We start from the raw sequence: 16516 nt of genomic DNA, 5'->3' as shown, positions 1-16516 counted from the left end.
ATATTTGCAGTCACTATGAAACTTTGGACAGAGAGTTTAATCTGTCATTTTTTTTCTTTTTTTTCTTTATCATAACAGCAACTTGAGCCATGTGGTGATGTGAAAGGCAAAACAGAGGGAAGCTTGAGGCAACACTGTGTAATTAAACAAGGGGCACTGCTCGGGCGGTGCACGTTAGACAGAAGGTGAACAGTCCCACAGGTTTTGTGGTTTTGTGGGTGGTATCTTCTAAAGCAAGGATGGAACAAGTCACATAGTCAATGAGTCACTGAAGACTCACTGATATGTGTAGGGCCAAATGCTGACTTATGTGTTGCAAGGAAGAACTAATGTGGCTGTGAAACCTTCATGTGGTTGTTACTCTGACACGTACGCTGTCATAGATACCTCCTAGTGGAAACAATATTTACTGACAACAGTGGCAGCTGCACTGAAAAATTATTTTCAGGAAAAATGACCAAGCATTTCAAGGTGTTAACTTGACCTCAATCCATTGATGCACCACCAAGACACCTTAGAGTATCTGCGTGTGATGTCTTGGTGGAAACCACATCACACCTTCAGAGGTCTTCTTGGCTTCATGCAGTGTGTGAGAGTTTGTTAAGCAGGTAGTGTAGATGTACATGCTTCATGTGTCAGAGAGAAAAAAAACAAACAAAAAAAACTACTGAACTGCCAATATTTACAGCCACATTTGTTTCAAAGTAATATTTTCTAAAAGCCTAAGTTAAAATCAAGAAATCAGCAGTCTTGCTATAAACCGTATGTTACGTAAAAACAAACTTCTCTTTTGAGCTCTTTAGTGCAGGACCTCAAAATGCAGTACTGAAAATTATTTAGGGGGATGGACATGTTGAGAAACCACACAAGTCAGCTGATTTTAGTTTGTGTTAGTCTCAGGGAAACTGATCTGTGCTGTCACTCAGCTCTGGACACAATTGATTCAGCAGCAGTTGACAGTGTGTGGTGCAGGTATGGTGTTATTTTATTATTTGATTTGATATGGGAGACTATTTAGATTCATTCTGTTCAAATTTACCTTGATGTAAAATTATATTTGATAAAATGCTGGTCATTTTATTAATATTATTTTTTTTTTTCACAGAAATATCAAGGAAATATACTCAAAGGGCAAATGGATTACTTACTGGACTATAACTATACAGACTATAACTACACTTCCAGTGAAGATTTATATCCACCAGGGGAGCAAACTCCAGTTTTTAAGCACGAACCAACATGTTCACGGGAAGCCTTGTGCGTGTCTTTAGCAATCATAAGTGGAGTCATTTTTCTGCTCGGCTTCTGTGGGAACGCTTTGGTCATTTGGATTTCTGGCTTCAAGATGAAGAAGACGGTCAACACCACGTGGTACCTGAGCCTGGCAATTTCTGACTTTGTCTTCTGTGCCTTCCTGCCGTTGAGCATCGTCCCGGCAGTGATGGAGGAGTGGGTATTTGGCCACTTCATGTGCAAGGCCATCTCATTCATGATGTTCCTCAACATGTTCAGCAGCATCTTCCTCCTTGTCATCATCAGTGTCGATCGCTGTGTGTCAGTCATGTTTCCAGTTTGGGCTCAGAACCAGCGCACTGTCCGAAAGGCATCAGTTCTTGTTGTCCTGGCCTGGCTTCTCGCCTTTGCTGTGAGCATTCCTTCTGTGATCTTTCGGGAAGTTCAACATCGCTTGGGTAGGGACATTTGCATCAATGTATACACATCACACCAACACAGTCACACGATTATTGCAGTGACCCGCTTCCTTACTGGCTTTGTTGTTCCTTTCATCATCATTGTCATCTGCTACTCCATCATCATCGTCAAACTTCGATCCAACAGGATGACCAAATCCTGCAAACCATTCAAAGTGATGACAGCGCTCATCGCTGCTTTCTTCATCTGCTGGCTGCCCTACCACGTGTTCATCCTGATGGAGACCAAGTCCCACTGGCACGGCCATGATATTTTGCCCATCGGACTCAAAGTGAGCACTTTACTGGCTGCAGCAAACAGCTTCCTCAACCCTGTGTTGTATGTCTTCATGGGCAATGACTTCAAGCGCAGGTTCAAGAACTCTGTGCTTTCAAAGATGGAGAACGCGATGGGTGAGGAAGGCCGCACCACCAGCCGATACCTGTCCCGGTCCAGCTCCATGGATGCCAGAGCTTCTACACACATCTAGGGTTGTAGACATTTCCGCAAAACCCTTTCGGTCTGTGAGCTCACTGACCAGAGAAATACTCTTAAAACATGTGCAAAGAATTAACACAAGACATGAAATTGGTGAATTTATTCTGAAATGTATATTTTTCTGTTGTTCTTTACAACTGTTTCCAACACAGAGAGACAGTTTACATTGTATGTACTCATGTGCTCATGTTGCATGCAGCTGCCATCAGCAGTTTTCAAAGGAGTTTTCGTGGAAAGTTTTGCTGGTGGATGTTGGTTGTGACATAAAAGGTTTGTATGTATACTTTCAGATTAACACGTCAGTGCAATAAGTATCCTCAAATGCAAATAGCACACTTTGATATAGGGCTCCTTTCATTACGGCAAAACTATGTGTATTTGGCATCAAACGAGGTGACCGCGTCCGGTTTCTCGAATGGCTGGTGCATTAGTGAGTTTGTCAGAAAGCTTGCACGGACGTGCATTTATTCTAAGTATATCATCTGATTGTCCTTCCTGTTTATCTGTGACACATGTGTAAGCCAAGCAAAAGGTAATGCAATGGGCAAAGGAGAATAGTGCATTTATGCAAACCTCAAAAAGTGTTCCACTTTAGACGGATGTTCTGTGGTTTGATGTGTTGCTGTTCTTACCACGGTGCTCAACTTATCTTCTTATTTCAGCTTTCACGTGCGGGTGGAGGTTTTGTCTTGAGGTATGTTCTGTGTAAAAAAAGCTCTTCCACTCCTCCTCATATTGAATGTAAATCTTGACGGCTCAGTACAGGCCACGATGATTACAAGTTGATAAGAAACCGCTTAGTGATTTTTGTGTCTGTTTCATATATGAGGACTGTAACTGTGCAATAAATACATTTTGGAATGATGTTTTCTCCTTTCCTAAGTAATCATTTCCGTTTCCAACACAGAGAAACAGTTTAAGTTGTATGTACTCATTTGCATGCAGCTGCAATCAGCAGTTTTCAAAGGAGTTTTCGTGGAAGGTTTTGCTGGTGGATGTTGGTTGTGACATAAAAAGTTTATATGTATACTTTCAGATTAACACGTCAGTGCATCATCTTTGCAATAAGTGTCTGAAAACACAAATAGCACACTCTGATGTAAGGCTCCTTTCATTACAGCAAAACCATGTGTATTTGGTATCACACAAGCTGGCCGAGTACGGCTTCTCGAATGGCTGGTGCATTAGTGCCAAAGATAAACAGTGTAACATTTTTATTTCCTTCCTCAAATACTGAACAAACAGTACACAGTCATTTACTCAAACCTAATGTGTTGCTGTTCTTACTACGGTTCACAACTCATCTTCTTATTTCAGCTTTCATGTGCGGGCGGAGGTTTTGTCTTGAGGTATGTTCTGTGTAAAAAGAGCTCCTCCACTCCTCTGCATATTGACTGTAAATCTTGACGGCTCAGCACAGGCGGCGATGATTACAAGTTGATAAAAAACAGCTTAGTGATTTTTGTGTCTGTTTCATGTATGGCTGTAAATGTGCAATAGAAACATTTTGGAATGATGTTTTCTCTTTTCCTGAAATAAAGACAGTGGTTAAAATTAGATCACTCTCGTGTTTGAATTTCAGGCATTACTGTGATTTTGTAGCCATTTGTTTCACTCAAAATAAACTTACTTGCAGTGATGATTAGCAGTGATGATTAGCTAACGCTAACGCTAATCATCATCCGAGGAAACCTTCACACAACTCTCCAAAGGTGAGATTAGAGATCTTCTAAAAGCAGGGGCAAAAACAGACATACAAACTCAACATGGCATCTTCTCTAAAAAAAAAAAAAAAAAAAAGTGGAACTGTTCTTCCTCAAACTGCATATCAGTATAGAAGTGTTTCTGCTGGAGATGTTTAAAATAGAATCTCTGGAAAGTAAGTTCAGTGACAACATAAGAGGGAATGAAAATGAGGGAGGAGGGTAACCCAGACTGGAGAGGTTACGTGAAATATTTGCAGTCACTATGAAACTTTGGACAAAGAGTTTAATCTGTCATTTTTTTTTTTTTTTTTCATAACAGCAACTTGAGCCATGTGGTGACGTGAAAGGCAAAACAGAGGGAAGCTTGAGGCAACACTGTGTCTTGCTGTATTTTTGGCTGCTAAAACCAAAAAATCAAAAATATTAACGTTAACTGTTCCATGTTAATGCTAACGCTAACTGTGAGCCAACGCAATGTCAGTTGTGTGTTTCAGGGGTGTCCAGGCAGAAGTTGTATTTACTACATTACGCTCCACATTGTTATAGGCGACTAATGATTTGTATGCCTCCAAGTGTTCTTACGTGTAGATGCTGGGTTTCTTAATTAGGTAGGAGTAATTGTCTGGCCTGGGGATTCTTGTTACACGTTAATGCTAATGCTAACAACACAAAGTTGGTTGCATGTTTCAGCGGTGTCCCAGCATTAGTCGCACTTACTACTTTACTCTCCGCAGTGCTTCCACTTACTTCTTGTAATGTCTTTGTTGGAGAGGCTTCACTTGATAAAGACAGACCAGACTTTGTCCCCTCTGTGTCCTCCTTTGGTCACATTGTTTACAAGAAGTGGAGGGGTCTATTACCCGACTCAGCAGCTCCAAAGCATCAGTAAAAACCACATACCACAGCAGTTTATTTATTTCATTTATTGGGCCTTACTACATTACATTCATTCCATAGAAAATACATTCAAAGGTGACACCCGTTCAATAAGTGCCAGCTCATCAATGAAAGCAACAGCCAATAAAGTTTAAAGCATGTGTTAAAAATAGAAACAGCTTTCTGTGTTTACTCTTTGCAATACAAATGCTTCTGATGTGTCTGGACACGTTACAAAAATAGATTTATGTTGTACTTAAAATGGAGACCAGGTCACGATTCCTGGCTCCCTTTCACAAGTGTTGTTTTATGTTTAGTTTTACTAAACTTGCCTATTTATTTTTAAGCATATGGCAGAGCAAACTGAGTACCGTTGAAATACGTGCTGCTTATAGATTTGGATTACTGTTGTTTTGTTTGTTTGTTTTTTTTCCTGGAGATCTTTTTTTTTTTTTTTTTTTAATTAGGAAGAGTAAATTCTAGCTTCACCGGTTTCAGAGCTTTTCATACAACAAAGCAATAATTTAAAAAAGAAAAAAAAAATCACATTCAGTATGATTAGTTGTCATAAATAAATCTACAGCACTACTACTAAAGGTAACCTTCAATCTATTATATAAGTGTATTGCCTAATTCCTCAGTGATCTTTGGGGAAGGTGTTGCACAGTGATGTGCTTTTTGGATTTTTGCATCAAGTCCAGTGTTAAGAAAACATATTCACAACCAATTGAGTTCATGTGTGCACTGCACATCCGAGATAAATAAACGCTGAGACAGTAATCCTCCTCTCTTCCTCTTTTCTTGAGTCAGTGCCTTCAAGAGGGATTATTCACTTCCTTGGTTACAAGGAGAAAAAAATTTAACTCCTCACCTCTTGATCATCAAAAACATGACGTCTCTAACAAACAGTAAGTGGAGAAAGTTACAGAAACTTGGAAACACACAGTATCATCATAATCATCATCATCATCATCATCATCATCATCATCATCATCATCATCATCAGGTAGTTAAACCTTGCATATTGCATTTTTCCTCTAATGAAGAGATTTAAAGTTTTCTGTGATTTTCATACAGTATATAAAATAGTTGTGTAACTGTGGTAGCAGCAGAAAATTTAATGTTTTATTTCTCATAATATTCTTTTCTGTTTTTGCACAAAATAAGCTCATACAACACACTTTGCAGTATTGTATTATATTTTTTGGGTTAAATGTTTTATTCGCTGCCAACAAATTACCCAGCACAGACGAGCCTCTCTGTAGTCACAGCTATTGTACCTTCTCTGTGTTAAGGCATGTGCACACGCCCACACAGCACATGTGCATAGAGCAGGATAAGAAGTGCTTTTCATTCATAATAAGACGAAAAACAAACTTTCCTGGATAAAACTGAATGAATCCACGAACCTGCTGATGTTAAACAGAAAATACAAAAAGAAAAAAATTACAAAAAAATCAAAGGTGGCTTAAGAGACTGGTGTCTTCTCACTACATCTTCAACCTATGTGACTGAAATAAACAAGTTAATTGGTATAAGACAACAAAAAATAACGCAGAGTCTGTTGACAAAGCAGTCCATTTAAAGTAGGAAAAAAAAAAAACGGAGCACAATTCGATCACGTTTATCATCTTGGCATGTAATCCTCTGGAACTCCAGACATGTTTCTTTTCTTCAAGGCGGCATCTACTGTTCTGATCAGCTCATTGATGTTTGCTCGCATTTCGGGAGTGTACGGGTCGTACTCAAGCTTACGTAGCCCCGACCGCTTGAAGTTTCCATCCTTTTGGCCCTCGACGCAGAGCAGGCGGTCCTCAGAAACCTTCAGACCCAGGAACTGGACCATGCCCTTGAGCTGGGAGAACAGGTCCCTCTTCAGATTCTCAAAGTGGACCACGTGGACATTCTTCCCATAATTGAGCCAGTCCAACGTGTGGGATGCCCACCACGGGGCGTAATTCTTGACAAACTCGGGCCACTCTGCGGAACAAAAGAGAAGAGTGAATATAAATAAACATGTGGGCGTCGAACAGAAAAACGCCAGGCACAAAAGCTCTTTACAAAATAAGGGTTTGTATAATTTACACTCGAACATCTCCTAAAGAAACACACACGAATACGACACGCTTAAATGTCTGGAGTATACTGGAGAAGGAATATCGCAAACCGCCATAACATAATGACCACCTGCCTAATGATGCATGGACACCCTGACTGGTCTGCAGCATCAGTGAGCCGTGGGCCACGCTTGATACTGACCCTTGCAGACTGGGAACACCCCCAGTTTTGGAGATGCTTTGACCCACTCGTCAAGCCTTTACAGCATGCCCCTTGTCAAAGTCACTCAAATACTTCCACCCACCCTCTTTTTCCTGCTTCTGACACGTCAACTTTGCTACCCATCTGCTGTTGGGTCCCATGAAATGATAAAGATAATTAGTGTTATTTACTTCACCTGTCATAATGTTATGGCTGACCAGTATAAGCTGACTGCAAACATGATCATTCTTGCTGACTGCTCCTCTGATGAGTGAAAAAACTGGTGTAACACGTATCAGATGGGAAGCTACAGAGAGCAGCGTGTTCAAGTTGTTTAGGCATTTTTTGCAAAGTGACGGGTGAAAGTGACGGGTTTACTTTATGCTTTAATTTAGCTAAAACGTTTAAGTTAGCAGGTTCATTGAGTAGATAAAAAAAGAGTCTGTGCAAGGGATTGATGATGGGGAAGTGAGAGGCGCGATTGCAGAAGACTGACATTATTTAACTCTGGTAAAACTCTTGGAAAGGCACATTAAGTCATTTGTAAAATTATCTGGACTGGACAATTAAATCGGCTGTCCGTCAAACTGAAGAGGAACTGTAGGAAAATCTTTATCTTGCAACTTTTACTCATTGATAATCTACTGGCTCGTAAAGGCACCAGCTGGCAGGAGCTGTGCTGCATTAGCACACGGCTTCACTGCTCGGAGAGGTTGTCGTTAAAGTTTAAAGCCTGCTGAGCTTGCAGTGTGCCTTAGAAACCAGAGTTAAAGGGAACTTGGGAACCAGAGGGACTCAAATATTATGTACTTCATCTGAAACACTGAGGAACTGCTTCTGTCCACACTGTTTATGTTCCTCCTTTTCTCTTAGAAGAAATCAGAACTTAAAATAAAAGATAACCAAAATAACTCTTCTTCTGATGGTTAGTTGAGAAACACAAGTACTGTATGTGGTTGTTGGCAGAGGTTTGACTTTGACACCTGTCCGTTACATCATCTGAGCCCCAGAATTGCCCCAGAGTGCATCAAGTCACACATGTGGGGGCCCTGTACACAATGTCACACCGCCTCTCAAACCAGAACCGTTCTCTGTATTTGAAGTGGCAGCTGTCTAAAAGCCTTTCTCTTCACTGATGTCACTGCATCGTTTCCCCGCTGACAGAAGTAATCAAACTTTTGTTGGAAATGGCAGGACAAATGTGCTGATGTTTTCACAATGGGAAGACATCTGCCAGGTCGGCAACTCTCCAACCTCTGGAAAATAGATTAAACCTCGTATGAAGTCAGAGAGACGGAACGTGGACAAGACAAAACCAGTTGCCATGGCTACGTAGACACTACCTAGGTGGGTGGATATAGAGAGAAGAGCATCGCATCCATAAAGTCCGTGACGGCTTTCAGTCATCCAGGTCATATTAATCCAAAAGGCATTTTAAAAAAAAGGCAAGTGGACTTGTAGAGTTTCTGGAAGACGTTTTGTTTATTTTCTTCAGTTCTAAGACAAGGCAGAAAGTTGAGGTTTAAATGGGAAACTGTGGGTAAAACCCACCAGAAACATGCTGTACAGTTTCTGGTTCTTACAGAAACAAGTCAACCAGAAACTGATGCACCAGTACAAAGGCAACTGGTTTGTAGAGTTTTGAGAAGCCATTTTGCCACTCGTTCGAGTAGTTTCTACAGTTCTAAGGAGTAAGAACTAGTGCAACTAAACTAATTACACTAATTTCTGTTTCTTACAGAAACAAGTCAAGGAAGTTTCTGATGGGTTTTACCCGCAGGGATTCCAATTTAAACCTCAACTTCCCATTGTGTCAAGAAAACTGAAGAAGCTTCTCAAATAAGAAACAGTCAAACATTTTTAAGAAACTCTAAATGTCCAGTTTCCTTTTCAAACGAATTTGGATCACAACCACAAATAACAATATATATAGATGTATCTTAAGACTCTGTTTGGACTTGCATGACCCAGACGTTCAACTTCTTTAGTAATGTCACAAAGAATGAACTGTTCAGTAATATCTTTTAATCATCAACATGGCACAAGAGGAACTTCAACAGACTGTGCTGACATATGTTTGAATGGTTGCACAACGCTAAATGACAGGATGTAAAACAAAATGTGCGAAATGTCACACAAACAAAAACGGACAAATATAGGACAGCGCAGCATAAAAATGTTGGCCACAATAACAATGGGTTATTCTGAATGTTCATGTTGCTGTTGTCTGTGGTTCTGGACCACTAGCATAACCAGAAGAATTAATAAATAATATAATGAGATGATATATATAAAATTTAATACAAAATATGCACCAATCCGTAGATCAGTATCTGTCACTCTTTATCACGGGAGCTGTCGGTGGATGGGATGTATTGGGCAGCAAGTGGACATTTTATCGTCAAAGCTGATTTGTTAGAAGCAGAAAGAACTTTGTTAAATTACCATGGCCAGACAACTGGGTCAGCGCACCTCCAAAATCGACAGCTCTCAGTCTGCAGTGGCCAGTACCGATCAAAAGTGGTCAGAGGACGTAAAAGCCGTGAGGCAGAGTTAGGGTCAGAAAGCTCTGCATGTGAGACGCGTAGGCTGGACCAAACTGTTCGATCCAACAATCAAGCTGCTGTGACTCAAATAGCTGAAAAGGTGACCGCTGGTTCTGAAAGGACGGATACCTAGTTTATTGTAGTTTGTTCTGTATGCTTTTGGCAGTGTGAGCATCCAAACTGGAAGAAGGTGGCCTGGTCTAATGAATCATGTTTTATTTTTTAAATCATATGAATGGTCAGGTGTGTGTGTGCGTCGCTTATGGGACGCAAGGAACACCCACTTCCTGTTGCCATGACGCTGTGCTTGGTCTGCAACATGTTCAGTGGGGGGTAAGTATTAAAGTAACATTCAGATAAATTGCTAGTCCCAGGTTTCCCAGAAGAACTTTCAGTTCTGCAACACATTTGGGGACTTTCTTCGGGCTGCAAATACTTCGAACTGTTGTTGTCTGCAGTGCAACTGGGGACAATATCTATAAGTAATGTATGTATTTTCTACATTGACATGATCACATCTCTGTTTAAGAGCGGGTCTACTTCGTCCGCATTATTTGCCGAGGGAGTTTACCAGTGTTTCACTGTTTACATTCCTGGAAATGCAGAAGCAGCGTGTGACGTCATCCACACTGTGACTGCTGGACTACAAACAAAGCAACCTGGGCCTTCATCATCATCATCATCATCATCATCATCATCATCATCATCATCATTATCATCACAGGTGACTTTAACCATGCGTCTCTCTCATCCACACTCCCAACCTGCTTCCAGTTTTTCAAATGTGCCACCCGTGAAAATAAGACTTTGGACCTGCTTCCACCACTGGGCAGGTCAGACCACAACCTAGTCCTGCTCTCACCATCGTACAAGCCTGTGGTTCAGCAGCACCCAGTCACAGTGGGGACAGTGAGGAAATGGTCTCCTGAGGCCATGGACTGGGATGCTCTTTATGAGCCACATGGTGAGGACATTGATGGCCTGACTGACTGTGTCTCTGAATACACACCATCCCCACTAAAGAGATCCGCTGCTACCCAAACAACAAACCATGGGTAACCAGCGACCTGAAGGCCCTTCTCAACGAGAAGAAGTCTCACAGTCTGCTGTGGTGTCCTGGGGTGCGGGCATCAAGGCAAAGGACACCAACAGATTGAACAAACTCATCAGGAGCTGGTCACCCTGAAGGAGGTGGTGGAGGACAGGATGCTGGCAAAGCTGCTGGCAATCATGGACAATCCCTCTCACCCCCTCAGCAAAACACTGGACAAGCTAAAGAGCAGCTTCGGCAACAGACTCATTCAACCTCGATACAGGAAATCGTTCCTCCCGACTGCAATAAGACTTTACAACTCATCTACCTCTGTCAGATCCACCACCACAGAACTGCACTAAATCTACCTTTGCACTTCAAGTATATCTTGTATAGTCAAGTACTTATATGCATATATTATACCTATACTATATATCATATTATATCATATCTTGCGTATACATTCATTAACACACGTGTACATATTATATATTGTATTATATATTGCTCACCTCGCACATATGACACATTTCTATTTCTTCTTCTTCTTCTTTTTCTTCTTCTTCTCTACTGTTATTATACTGTTATTATATATTATTATATTATATATTATATATACTATACTACTGTCATATACTGTTTAGTAACAATAATATTACCATCATATCATCAGTACTATTGCCACTGCACCTTATCTACCTATGTATCTTGTGTTTTTTAAAGTGTCCTTGTCCTATTCTGTGTTTTTAGTTTTGCTTTAGATAGTTACTATCTATCTATCTATCTTATAATTAGACCCTTCCAAGTAGGATGTAGAGTCAGAGTAACACTGGTGACATAACATGACTCATGACAATGACTAAGGTTGTGGCTGCCTGGTTTGATGTTTCGCTTCTCAAAACACTTGGCTGATGTTCAACATCATGGGAACACATCAAAACCCTGAGCACAGCCACATTGGTTTTGGTCAGCACCATCTCATTTCCTCTGTTTTTCCACTCTATGTCGCTTTGGACCAGTTCCTCTGAGTGTTTGATTTATTTATTTTTTTGCTACCTCTAGCATCCCTCTATCTAGCTATACATTAAATTGGCAATTTAATTTAATCAAGGATGTCATTTTGTTTACATTATGAAGGATGGATTGTAATATAAAGTGCAACATTTACCATCTGGACTTAAGGTTTCAGCTTACCTTTCCCTTTCCAGTGGGCCTGGGAGGCAAATCCAATATGTCCTCCATATTTGCGGTTAAATTCTGCCATGAGGGCTTTGTAAGGGTTCCGTATCATGAGGATGCTGGAGTCAAATGCTTCTATCTCCTTCCTGCCGCTCTCATGTGTCTTAATGCAGATCGTCCTCCCACTCCGCCAGTGGTCACGCTCACCTTTAAATCCTGTGAAACAAACGACGCGGTGAATCTCTTAAATATGCGAAAGGTGTGTTTATGAATGGAAGCTGATGGCGTCATCTCAGAAGCCAACCTTTATTGTAGAGGGAGCCGTCAAAGTAATAGCTGCCGGTGTAGAAGCCCGTGGCGAGCTCTATGAGGTGGCGAGCCCAGGTGTTGCCCGCTCCAGGGAAACTGGCGAGGGCCACCAGCTGCTTAGCACGAGTGGGGAGGAAGTGGCGATCCATGCAGCGGTTGTCTGACAGACACACACACAAAGACCAACACGCTGAATTATTGATTTATTGTAGACTCGCTGAAGCAGCAGTAATATGAAACACAATCTGTGGCAGAGATTTCATTGACTGCGCAAAATATTCATCAGGCAACACGGTAAAGGTTCAAACTAACTCTGAAAGTCATTGACATCCTGCTTTCAGTGGCGAAAGAGGAAAGAGCAGGGTGGTGGTACTTTTTGGTAAGTGAGGGATCTCCACCTCTTTGCAACAAATTGCCTAATGCAGGCCACGTAATAATGTCAAAGTGCTGCATTGTGTGTTTTTTTGTTTGTTTCTCTTCACCTACTGTGGTGCGTTTTTGTTGATCAGGCCACAAATGTTGATTTGGTGCACAGTTTCAGTTTGACTGTCCAAACTCTAACAGAAGTAGTTGCATATCTGACAGTCTATGAGAGGTGTGCTTTGGGCCATTAGTTGTTACTGTCCTCTTTCTTTAAATCAACCTAAAATGATTTATCCATCCTTTTTTTATACCCCACTGTGTGGTAAATGAAAGATCTTATCATGCATCACCTAGTATCATATACTCTGTACACCACAGGTGTCAAAAATAAGGCCCGCGGGCCAAAAGCGGCCCGCCAGAAGGTCCTAATCTGGCCCTAATCTTAGGGTTCACACAGATTTAACATAACACAACACTGAGACCCAGAACTATACAGACATCGCACTTCTTTTTCTTAAGAGATGTCCGGTTATTCGTTACATGTTTTGTAACAGTGCAGTTCATTAAATTCAAACACTTTCAAATCCTAAATAAACTGGTAACGGAAACGCCTACATTTCGAAATTCCTTTTGAATATCTCTCACGAGGTGGTTTTTCCAGACGTATCGATATAAAAATTTTTCCGCAAAAGTGCAATGGAAACACTTTTGTCGCTGTCCCCCATCACAGGTGTCACTGGAGATGATGCAGGGGGTCATCTGCCCATATGAAGTTTCAGAATTTCAGAAATATCGCTTTTATTTTGCAAAATGCTGTAGTGGAAACGCAGCTATGATGTGCTTCCATGCACTAAAACAAAAGGAAACAATTTGGAGTTGTCGTGATTTGTAGATTAATACGCTGTTGTATTATTGGTCCGGCCCCTTAGACATCAAATTGTGCTCTATGTGGCCTCTGAACTAAACTGACTTCGACCCCCCTGCTGTACATTGTAGTTGTAGAGCTGATTAAAATGATCAGCTCATCATCAAGCTCTGTAGTGGTCTGTTAAGGAGCCATGTGTGAGTCAGGTGTGTTGTAGGAGGGAAACATCAAAAACATGCAGAACAGTGGCCCCACCGAGGACCGGAATTGGGCAGCCCTGGTTTTATGCCTCTTCCTGTTAACAGCCCTCTCTCGGGGCTGATGGATGGATGTGCCACACAGTAAATCACACTAGCAGGGAAGAGCAGCTCTTCTCTTTCACACAAAGTTGTTAGTTTATCTTTACAGCAATGTTTCATGCTTTGATTTCGCTGTCTCACTTATTCTGATTTATTATTTAAACGTTGAGTTCAGGCTGACAGTAGTTCACCAGTGATGATACACAACACTTAAAAACAACTGTCTGTGTTGTCAACAAGCAGTGAAGAATAAAGATGGAAGGGAGGAAACTACACACTGAATAAATGATGCAGATGGAGCTCTGTGGTATTCTTGCTATTATAGCTACACCTAACCAAGAAAGTTAAGCCCATCTCTGCTTTCCTTTAAAAGAAGGAAGTAATAGCTAGACTAGACTTGGCGCCCCTGCTGTACATTGTAGTTATGTTTAGTGCCTCTTCTTGTTAATAGGGAGGTTTTTCTTGCTTCTCCCTCCTTTATGTTCACTTTATGTTTTTCAGCCTCTGGTATATAAACTAAGTTTTATAAATTTCAATTCACATTTTCACGGTCTCTTTTTGAACTGTGATCTGGCCTTTCTATTAGTGTCTGGATTGTCAAGGTAACATGCACTATGTACTTAGCTATAACCCTCAACGGTTGTACCTGTAAGTAGGTTATGGCTAACACTTTCACACATGCTCGCTCGCTCACATCTACCCTCCACACACCGCTGTGACTGTGAGGCCAGCAGTCACCAAGCGCTACCTTGAACTTGTGTCTGGTAGACCACAAAGAACTTGTCGTTTCCGCAGCTTTCAAACTCCTCCCCGTGGCAGCGATGGAGGCACATGCTCTCGTCTTCCAGCTCGTGCAGGGAGAAGAGCGGGGTCGGGAAGCCACAGTGACAACGATCTCCAGCCAGGACAGCCAGCGATTTCTCCTGAAAGACGGCAACCGTCACACACCGAAAGACACACGCTGCGCGGACACACACACACACAGACCACCCACTCACCCTCTCCGTGCACATGTCCACACACTTGTCCACGGACATGTTTTGGATGACTGCGCTGAAAGGAAGAGCCAGTGTGACGTTTTCTGGCCTGTGGAAACACCCTTTGAAAATTGCACTGCCATCTGAAACAGACAAAAATAAGAATGTTAAAAAATAAAAAAAAATAAGAAAAACGCCACTTCAGCTGTATGGTTACTGAGCACAGCTTCCGTCAGATTGACCTCCAAGCACTGACCCCTGATGAGGCGCCCCCATGGGGACCCAGTCTAGTCCCTGACCTGCCTGCAGACTGAACCAATAGCAGCACTCATTCTCTGCAGTGTGATGATGACCTTAAACCTCCAGCCCTCTCTCGGGGCTGATGGATGGATGTGCCATACAGTAAATCACACCAGCAGATAAGATCAGCTCTTCTCCTTCACACAAAGTTGTTAGTTTATATTTACGGCAATGTTTCACCAGTTCACCAGTGATGATACACAACACTTAAAAAAAAAACTGTCTGTGTTGTCAACAAGCAGTGAAGAGTAAAGGTCGAGATGGAAAGGAGGAAACTACACACTGAATAAATTATGCAGAAGGAGCTCTGTGGTATTCTTGCTATTATAGCTACACCTAACCAACAAAGTTAAGCCCATCTCTGCTTTCCTTTACGGGAAGTAAAAACTGTTAGGCCCTCAACAGAGGAAACACCCCTTGAAAATTAGCTTTGGACATCTGCACGCCTAATGTTTTATTTATTTGTGACCTTTTTCTCTGACTAAAAAAATTCATTTTTTATGTCATGCTCTCTCTGTCCTCCTGCGGGGTGCCTGCCCTCCTCGCACATGTTTCGTTTTATTCTCAGGCGAAGACAAAGCATTCAGTTGTCCTAAACAGGGTCCCGATAAGCAAGTAAAAGGCCAGTTATGCATCTGTGCACACATGAGCATAGCAGCATGTGTCGAAAACCCACAAAACAGCCACAGTCGACACATTTCCATTCCGCAGTTCACATCACATGATTTCAGGGTTGAGAGCCCACACATGAAGAGCTTGCGCAGCAGCCAGACAGGAAGTAAACACAAAGCAAAAAGCAGAAATGAAAATAATAATAATAACAATAAAAACAAACAGCAAGAATTCACCATAGCTGGTCATACGAACTCTCTGAGCTGTAGAATATTTCTAAGAAGTAGCTGGCAGATGAAAGAAGATACTAAAGAAGTGTAAAAAGTTGTCTCTTGTTGCAGCTGAGACATAAAACACAGGAAACAATGTCACAAAAAGGAACAAACAACAGCTTAATCTACAGTTTTACCGACACAACGTCTCACGTTTCTTTTCTGACACCACGTCTGCTTTGGAATATTTTAGCTTTTTTGGCAGTCAGCAAGTATTTAGGATGCAGACCGCGGCAGCCTGAGCTACGTACATAGAACAGCTCTGCGGGCAAAGAGAGAAGCCTGCTCCCAAATATGGTAATAAAGCCAGTCTTACATTTATGGGTCAGTTATACAATGTGCTAATGATGCTTATTTTTATTTAAAATGGGGTTGCTGAAAGAGATGAGTTTACACTGTAGCCCCGCGTGTTTTTTTTTTTCTTTTGTCCCAGCGTTAGACTCACAGCGCCGCGCTGACTCGTGGCTCAGCTCCAGCCTATAGATCGACAGTCTGTTGGCTCCTCCACACAGGTTGCTCTTCTCGCCTTTGCACTCCATGTTGCATTCGCTCTCTGAGGCGTTGGGCGCCTGGATCTTGTGGCCGCAGTAGCACTCCGCTCCAAACTCCAGGCCCGCGTACATATAACCCCTGGAGGGAAAAAGAGAACAGAGAAGTTCAAGTGATTATCCCGAGTCTTCATTATGTGCCTTAATCCCTCTAAGGCCAATACAGTTCATCCTTCTGAGCA

General features: G+C 41.8%; 2 protein-coding genes across 4 annotated transcripts in view; one reads left to right on the top strand and one right to left on the bottom strand.

Moving 5' to 3' along the window:
* The first annotated feature begins 874 nt into the window (after positions 1-874).
* cmklr1 (chemokine-like receptor 1) lies at positions 875-3054 on the top strand. Its single transcript, XM_047591953.1, has 2 exons — positions 875-972; positions 1106-3054. Exon 2 carries the CDS (start codon positions 1136-1138, stop codon positions 2180-2182), a length of 1047 nt encoding a protein of 348 aa, XP_047447909.1. The 5' UTR covers positions 875-972; positions 1106-1135; the 3' UTR covers positions 2183-3054.
* Positions 3055-4804: 1750 nt separating this feature from the next.
* wscd2 (WSC domain containing 2) overlaps positions 4805-16516 on the bottom strand; it is a 37426-nt gene continuing 25714 nt past the window's right edge. For all 3 annotated transcript variants that reach the window (XM_047591919.1, XM_047591920.1, XM_047591921.1), the window contains exons 4-9: positions 16232-16416; positions 14624-14745; positions 14374-14548; positions 12094-12258; positions 11805-12005; positions 4805-6752 (exon numbers count right to left, since the gene is read on the bottom strand). In XM_047591919.1, coding sequence (XP_047447875.1) covers positions 6400-6752; positions 11805-12005; positions 12094-12258; positions 14374-14548; positions 14624-14745; positions 16232-16416 — 1201 coding nt within the window. In that variant the 3' untranslated portion in view covers positions 4805-6399. The remainder of the gene's footprint in view (positions 6753-11804; positions 12006-12093; positions 12259-14373; positions 14549-14623; positions 14746-16231; positions 16417-16516) is intronic.

This window comes from Mugil cephalus, chromosome 8, assembly GCF_022458985.1.
Source record: "Mugil cephalus isolate CIBA_MC_2020 chromosome 8, CIBA_Mcephalus_1.1, whole genome shotgun sequence".
Classification (NCBI taxonomy): Eukaryota; Metazoa; Chordata; class Actinopteri; order Mugiliformes; family Mugilidae; genus Mugil; species Mugil cephalus.
Note: the sequence above shows the minus strand (reverse complement) of the source record. Positions and strands in the feature narration are given on the sequence as shown.

Coding starts and splice junctions, on each gene's coding strand:
- cmklr1 (XM_047591953.1), top strand. CDS start 1,136: ATGGATTACTTACTGGACTATAACTATACAGACTATAACTACACTTCC.